This window comes from Abramis brama (genome assembly GCF_963993115.1).
Source record: "Abramis brama genome assembly, chromosome: 25".
NCBI lineage: Eukaryota > Metazoa > Chordata > Actinopteri > Cypriniformes > Leuciscidae > Abramis > Abramis brama.
Genome location: NC_139987.1, coordinates 25,646,588 through 25,654,500, shown reverse-complemented (window position 1 = coordinate 25,654,500; position 7,913 = coordinate 25,646,588). Strand labels below are relative to the sequence as shown.

The 7,913-nt window shown below is 41.3% G+C and overlaps 1 protein-coding gene across 4 annotated transcripts; it reads right to left on the bottom strand.

Annotated features, from left to right (window-relative positions):
• Positions 1-324: 324 nt before the first annotated feature.
• ckmt2a (creatine kinase, mitochondrial 2a (sarcomeric)) lies at positions 325-6,951 on the bottom strand. 4 transcript variants are annotated; one of them, XM_084103748.1, is made up of 10 exons: positions 6,768-6,951; positions 5,304-5,487; positions 3,241-3,439; positions 2,386-2,481; positions 2,076-2,297; positions 1,608-1,693; positions 1,152-1,275; positions 870-1,004; positions 650-775; positions 325-570 (listed from the first exon to the last, which is right to left on the bottom strand). In XM_084103748.1, the coding sequence occupies exons 2-10, from the start codon at positions 5,444-5,446 to the stop codon at positions 454-456; spliced, it is 1,248 nt and encodes a 415-aa protein (XP_083959874.1). In that variant the 5' UTR covers positions 5,447-5,487; positions 6,768-6,951; the 3' UTR covers positions 325-453. The 4 variants fall into 4 exon arrangements, with proteins under 4 accessions (XP_083959874.1, XP_083959872.1, XP_083959873.1 ...); XM_084103746.1 differs by lacking the exon at positions 1,608-1,693 and adding an exon at positions 1,842-1,927 and having other exon boundaries at positions 6,768-6,897; XM_084103747.1 differs by lacking the exon at positions 1,608-1,693 and adding an exon at positions 1,842-1,927 and having other exon boundaries at positions 6,680-6,819.
• Between the last annotated feature and the right edge of the window lie 962 nt (positions 6,952-7,913).

Here is a 7,913-nt window from a genome sequence, read left to right as displayed (position 1 = left end):
GTTAATGGAAACGGCGTCATTTCGCAATAGTTTTTTGTCGACATTTAGAAAACAAAATCGCAAAAGTTTTGCACAAATCTAAAATGGAAACGCGCCTATTGTTCACTTTGTTAGTAACATCCTGCTGCTAAATACTTAAAGAGTAAAAAGCTTCTGGCAGCAATATAAGATGAGTCAGTCTACACTGCGAATCAAGCAGCACGACGAGAAGCTATCTATGCGTCTACCAAGTAAATCGTCTTTGTTGATTGTAATAGCAGAGTTCTAGCAATTGCTTGCTGTGTGCACATGATGTTAGTGATTGAGATAAGAGATAAGAAAGAATTCGTAGTTGTAGGGTTCATTTTATTGAGATTTCTATACATATAAGACCTTCAGTTCTGGGATTGGTGGAAGGAGTGTCCATGATTCTCTTTGCTGTACTGGATCCAACCTTCATCAGAAGATTGTTGCTCACTTCTTAAAAAATTGGATGGGGGCGGGGATCTTGATATCCTGGCCCCTCTCCAGCTTCTTCTCACACTCGATAAGGTAGTTGACACCATCGACGACCAGCTGCACCAGTTCCACCTGGTAAAGAAAAGCAGAGTTACACCAGAATCTTGTGCATGTAAATCTCCATGTTAACCCACTGGCTTGAATGACCTACCTCGGATTTGCCCAGGCGGTCAAGGTTTGAGATGTCGAAAGTGTCGCCAACCGCAGCTGTGTCCACACCTCCAGTGCCACGCTTCTGAAGCCTCAAGTTATCCAGGATCTTTCCAAAACGAGGGTCCTACAGGCATTTTTTTTAATTAGACAGGTTTCCGCCATTCAATACTCCTTCTTTCCCAAAGCTTTCACTATAAGATAAAGCTAATTACTGTTACCTTGCTGAGCTTTGGCAAGCGAACGTGTACTCCAGCCCTGAGGCCAGTGCCTAGGTTGGATGGGCAAGTCAGTATGTAACCAAGACGTTCATTCCACATGAACTCCCAGCCTCGCTCCTGAATCAATTTTTCCACCTGTTCAACAGAGAAGCAGCCAATGGATGAAAGACAATAACTTCACAGCACAATTTTACAGATGAGACTGTCAAATATACAGCTCTAGATATGTTCTTGAGCAGTTAGCTTGGTTAATGGACAAGCATAAAGGTGGTGTGGTTTTACCTGTTTGAGTCCTCTGCAGAACCTCTCAAACACCCTTTTCATGTTGCCACCCTTCTCCATGGAGATGACACGGGTGTGGTCTTCCTCATTGATCCATATTAAGAAGGTCTTCTCATTGTTATGCCTTGCAAATGATTGGATGTTTTAGAGACAAGAAGGAGCTTGCTCAAAACCAAAATGTCATTTAGGAACCATATATTGCACATGGATGATTTGTACTGTACTGTCAGTCATGCCAGTAAGTCAGTCATGCTTTATGAAGTCAAGAGCATTTTGCAATAGTGTTCCATGACATGCATTTAATCTTACATAGAATTTAAGCTTTGGTTGATCTGAAGACAGTTCTTTACTTGCAGGCAAAAGTGAGAATTATATATACTAAATATCTTATGTGACTTATCTTGTTAGCTACACAAATGGTGATCAAGTCATGCTAAGAACTTCGTAAAGCCATACCAGATGCCTCTTGCATCTGGCCAGTCACGGGCCATAAAGGCACAAGTCAACAAGGGGGACACAGGTTTGTCAAACAGAAAGTGGTCCTACAAAAGGATGAAAGGTAGACAAAGGTAGGTGGAACTGGAGAAGTAGAGCAGAATAAGGGGAAAATGCAACCTATAAAAAACTTGGAAGAGTGGGGATTGTTAGGGCTGTGCTACCATGGCTTCTTCTCTCTCACTCTAGCCTTACCAGATCCCACGAGCATCTGGCCAATCCCTGGCCATCCCAGCTGAAGTGAGCAAAGGAGACACTGGCTTGTCAAAGAGAAAATGCTCCTAAGCCATGCCAGCATGAAAGGAAGAGTTCAGCATCATGATGTGTGGAAGAAACTCCATTAAACCCAATCACATTATCAACTAAACCTAGAATCCAGTCGGAACCAAAATATCCCATGACAGAAAGAACTTTATGGAAGCAACTCACATCAATAAGTGTTTGCTGCTCAGCATCACTCATTTCAGTCAAGCTGTAGTAACGTCCAGAGAGGTCTCCTTTTAAGCCAGCCAAGGCCTGGACAGTCACTCTTTCCACTTCACGTCGCTCAGAGCGGCTGCAGGCAGGGGGAAGGCTGAGGCCACGGATGCTGCGGCCTGTGCGCACACGGGAGGACAGGACGTAGTGTTCGTCAAATACGCCTGAATGGATCTGCAAGATAAACAACCAGGAAGAAAATAGAATCAAATGGAACTCTGAGAAACTCATTTTACATGATGAGATAAAAACAGATGTGCACCTTGGAGGCATCCAGGTCAGTGGGATGCTTCATAGTCTTTGGGTCATAGCCATTGTGTCTATCCTTGATTACAGGATCAAAGATTTCAGCAAACACCTGCAACAGAGAAGTCAAGGGAGTTGTCTCTCCTAATTAGTTTGCAAGACATTAAAGGAACACGCCGACTTTTTGGGACTTTAGCTTATTCACCGTATCCCCCAGAGTTAGATAAGTCCATACATACCCTTTTCATCTCTGTGCGTGCCGTAACTCTGTCTGACGCACCCACCGCTAGCCTAGCTTAGCACAAAGACTGGAGGTAAATGGCTCCAGCTAGCATACTGCTCCCAATAAGTGACAAAATAACGCCAGCATTTTACTATTTACATGTTGTGATTTGTATAGTCACAGCGTGCCGTGTACAAATAACAAGGTCACATGAGACACAGCCATCTTCTAACCGTATACATACTGGGAACTATATTCTCAGAAGGCGAAGCACTGCTACTTCTGCGGAGTGATTTACTCCAACTCTGAGCGAACTCTCTGCTCCTCATAAGCTAAAGTCCCAAAACGTTGGTGTGTTCCTTTAAGACAGGAGAGGCAAAATCAGATCTTGTAGAAAAGACCAGTTTTTACAATAATGAATTTGACTTGGCCATGCTTGTTTATGTTGTTTAGTAGTGGTTTGGTGCTGGTCTAGATAGCAGACCAACATAGTCATAACATTCACCAGCAAAACTTAAGAAGCCAGCATCCCAAATACAATGCATGCTGTTGACCAGCTGGTCTTTTAAGCAAGGGTTGAACAAAACTTTCTTGAGAAGAGAAGTTGGATATTTTATGGATTTAGGTATTTTGAATGTATTGCTGTACCTCATAGCTCTCCTCGTCACCAGCAACCATACCGACTGTCTTGATGAAGGGATGACCGGGGTTGTCCACACCAGTCTGAATGCACTGGTCAAGAGTCCAGTTGTTTGGGGTAATCTTGTCCCTCAGCTTGGCATAGATGGCAGGGGTCAGTGCACCGGACATACAGTTGTTGTGTTTGCGAAGGTCAGGGAAGTCAGCACTGTTGAGGAACACAATGTCACATCTTGAGTCATGTTCTGTCTTTAACCCTGTGGAAAAAGTGACTGAGAGGAAGATTATGAGTTGTTGGAAGCCATGGCATTCTTGTAGAAATTAGGAGTTTGTTGTGAAGCAATCTTGTTAATTATATTGTATAATTTGCGGGCATCAGGGAGCCGATATCACACGTACTCTGTGAATAGGGAGTGGCAGTAATTACCACACATTTGACAAGATTAGATATTTGTCAGTGGCGCTCAGGATCTGCAAATCATTTGCCATCATTTGACTCTCTTTACTCTCTTCATGCGGGAAGCGAAATCTGATGTACTGTAACAGGCTACCGCAGCAAGCCTAACCATGTCCCTTTAGGGGCTCCGTAGAATGCGTTATTCATTTTCCGTGCCTTTCCCGAATACGGATTTAGGCTTCAGGCACACCCCTAGTCATTGGCCCTGGCTCAAACGGCACACTTGATGATAATTCAGTCATATCACGAGACTACACTAGTGTAGACTTTATAGTGGGATTACTACCCGAAAGTATATCCAGGATTATGTCAGTGTGGACTTAGAGGATCGCAAAGTCTGAGAGTGGCATTTGGGGCAGATGGACTTTTTGTGAACTGGGCCTAAATCCAAAATCTACAGCCTTTATATGCCAGAGAAACAAGCGTGCTGCCATCTTTAGAATTCTATGTTTCAACCTCCGTTTTTGTGGTAGCCCTTTATACTTCTATGGCATCAATGTCGAAGAGTAATTAGCTGGTGAAGGGGATTTACTTATCGTAGAGTTAACGAAAGTTATCATATGAGCATTGTTATGTTTGAAGAGGATGACATAAAAGATGTCAGTGGACCGGGAAAATTTTAAAATGAACGGTTCATTCATAAATCCGTAAGTTCTTACCTTTATACTGTGGAAATACAAACCAGAAGACAGAACACAAAAAGGGAGCGGTACTACATAAGACCTATAGGACTGTGACAAGAGACTGACTAATCAGAAACAGTTAATGTAGTTTCTCAGTTGAAGGTTAAAGTCCCCGTGAACCGGAAGTTGCAAACGACTTTTCTCCAGTGTTATGACGTATTTCCCAGTGAAAAGGAATATTGAACAGAGGGCAGGGTTTTACTCTAGCGCTCCTCCTCTCCATCTCTGCTCATAGCAGACTCAACGGTTTGAGGGGAGTGGTTAAGCGTTGCCCAAACCAATTCCTCAAACCTACGTCATCAGAGAAGGTCCTCCAATGCAGAGGGGAGGGGCATTTTCAGATTTTGATTAAAGATTACCATGGTAAAAAATGTTTTTTTAAAATATTTTCTTGCACGGATTAATTGTTCACCACAAGACTAGTAATATGCGCTAACAAAGTAAATAGGGTCAATTTTGATTTCATGGGGACTTTAAGGTATGAATCAGGGTGTTGGATCAACCTAAAAGACCAACAGTAGGTTAATTCGAGAAACTTCGGTCTTGGTCTGCTGATCTGATTTGATCTTTGGCATCTATTAGCGTGGAAGAGTGTGATGTGTGGAAAAGGACATAAGCTACTTAAGTGTCATGTTCCCACCCATTTACCTTTCACTTAGTTAACATTTGGCACTTCATCACATAGTACATCATGACCTCTACGCCTGATCATATTTTTTTCCATCACAGGTGCAAGTTAACTCTGACGTACCCTTTCTTTGATGAATGTTAAAAACATATTAGCTTCTCATGCATTTTATTCAGACATGATTAGCAATGTGTTAAGTGATAGATTAAGCAAGCAAGAGTCTAGATATTTATTATACAATGACTTGCTATATTTCATGCAGTATTATCAATGGGATATAATTGAATTCACCACTAGTGCTTACCTGGGAGGGTATAGTTTCCTCCTCTGTTCTGCCGAGATGACAGCACTGTCACTCAATAGATAACCGGTTGCCATCGCACCGGCTCCAATGCTCGCCATGAGCAAGCCACGGCTTGACATCATCTTGGCGAATGAGCTTGCCATCTTCACACCGTTTCTTGTCAAAAAGTTCAGACGGGTCAGCACTGGAAGAACAAAGTGGCAAGGTTTTCAGAATGATCATAGCAATGAATACTTAATTTCAGACTAATGTTGTGTTAGTTAACAGATGGTGCCCTAAGGTGAAACGTTTCACGTGATTTAAAATGGCAGCTTACTTGTTTGTGACTGGTTACCTTATTAAGAGACTGATTTATTAATACTTCCTGAACATGCCTACATCTATTCAGCATAGGTGGTTGCATTGGTTACATTTTAAATCTCAAAGAGTCGTCCATTACTAAAGGACAGTTATGGATAAATTTGAATAATGTTCCCGAGAAATGTCTTAAATACAGGGCATAGTTTAGTATCAAGCCAAATATGATTTTGTCATATTTTGTAAAAGAGAACCAAACCACACTAAAGACAGTCCATCAAAATATTAAGAGCATTGGTCAATGTATATAGGTTTATCTATCTAAGGGAGATTCTTAAACTATAACATTGTGTGACAGACTTGACATATCCAATCCCCGTTGACAATACTGGGAAAGTGAAAGTGTTATTAATAGACTAGCAGACTACATGAAGTGTTTGGAACGAAGCCCCAACTGGCATCGGTCTATCCTGAGACCTCGTGCTCAGCCGTGACATTCTGAACCGGTCACACAAGTGTTCACAAGACCAGACGAGAATCTGGCAGCCTGAGCTCAGATCTACATAAAACAGCAAAACTCTGTGATACTTCTGAACAGGTGGCCCATCAGCACTTCACCATGCTTTAAAGTCTATCTCTTGGCGGAGTTGTGGGGGATTATTAGGCTTTTAACTCAAGGATTAGTCTATAATGTTTGAAGAACACCATTAAATAATAATCTAGCTGTTAGGGTTTGATAGCTATAGCGGGGTTATGGAATAATCTAGTTGTCTGATAAACCTGGCATTGTACTTTACAAATTTTGTTGGCGAATTGCTTTTGTAAATCGCTTTGGATAAAAGCAACTGCTAAATGCATACATGTAAGATGATAGAACTACTGTATAATGTCCTTAAAGATGGCACAGTGATTCCACTAAATGCTTCTTGTTGAAAAAGTAACCTGTGCCGTATGGGTATCTGCAATGTATTTTACAGTCAAGTTTTAAAATGAATCAAAACATTGATTAAATATACACTATGCAGTACAGTAAATCTCCAAGAAAAATCTAATCTAAATCAATGAAAACTATTTCTTACCAGTCAACAGAATTCCTTATTCTCAAACTTAGCTTTAGTTCTCTCTGGTTTTTTTTATGATTAAGTAGTAGAAGAGGGTTTTTTTTACCTGTAGAGTGTCCTCTGTTACAGTAGGCTGTGTCAGAAAGCACACAGTCTGTGGGTGAAGCTGGCGCTCCTCCCAGGATATGGGATTAGAAGCCGACCTGATGGCCAATCCTCTTCCACGTAATTGCCAGGTCATAACCCATGTCTGGCGTCCGGCTTGTCCTTGAGACCTGCCGCCATGGTCCAGCATTTTGCACTCTACACAACCTCTTAAATAGAAGCACTATCAGCTCTTTAAAACTTCTTAGTCTTACCTGGAAAAAGTGGACTTCTACAATACTTATTTGAAATCACTATCACAACTTGTAGATGCACAAGACAGACAGAATTATAGATAGACAGATCAAAATATCTAATTGATCTTTTGAATGCATGATAGAAAACAAGCATACAGAAGATAAGACAAAAAAGTTTTATTTCATAATTTACAGTTACATCATGGATAGGTGTACATTTATGTTGGTAATTTAAAAAAAGACATGTATGTGAATTCATATATGAAAAGAGGTAAAGACACTCCTTCAGGAAGTGTGCATGAGTCAAAAACATTGTTTAAATAAAAACGACAACGCAGGCAGCTTAAAGTTCTCAATGATGACTGTTTTCCAGATAGAAGTTAAACTAAACGCATATATAACCAATTAAATAGATAGGGCACTGTACATATTCTGCTGAATCTATTATTGATTAGCTTGTTCGGTGTTTGATTAGTTTTGAGCAGAAATCTGCAGGAAAGTGGACGTCGAGGGCCAGAGTTAAGAACCCCTGTGGTAGGGGGCGCTATTTCGCATCTTCTGAAAGAGTATCCAAAAACAAGCAAAGAAGAAGCAGAAACAAGAGATGTTTCCAAGGGGGTAATCCCAAGCGGGAAGGAAGTCGACCGGAAGTTGAAGCCGGCCGCGTGCCACCATGTAGCAGAACTTCACCTGCTGTTAGCATTCCATTGACTCCCATTCATTTTGGCGTCACTTTGACAGCGAATAACTTTACATCTGAGGCGTTTGAAGACTCCATTTGTCCATTATTTATTTCTAAAGAAACACGACAATGTATAAAATGCTCCATTACCTTGTATCTTACGTTACGGCCCCGTGGAAGCAGTTTTTGTAAAAGTAGGCTAACGATTGCGTCATAACCACGCGACTCT

What these genes read in the sequence shown, in the direction of transcription:
- ckmt2a (XM_084103748.1), bottom strand. Translation starts at nt 5,446, where the DNA reads ATGGCAAGCTCATTCGCCAAGATGATGTCAAGCCGTGGCTTGCTCATG. An exon ending in AGCAGCAAACACTTATTGAT is followed by an intron (nt 1,694 to 2,075) that starts GTGAGTTGCTTC and finishes ATCCTTTTGTAG; the next exon opens with GACCACTTTCTGTTTGACAA. An exon ending in GCTTGCCAAAGCTCAGCAAG is followed by an intron (nt 776 to 869) that starts GTAACAGTAATT and finishes AAATGCCTGTAG; the next exon opens with GACCCTCGTTTTGGAAAGAT.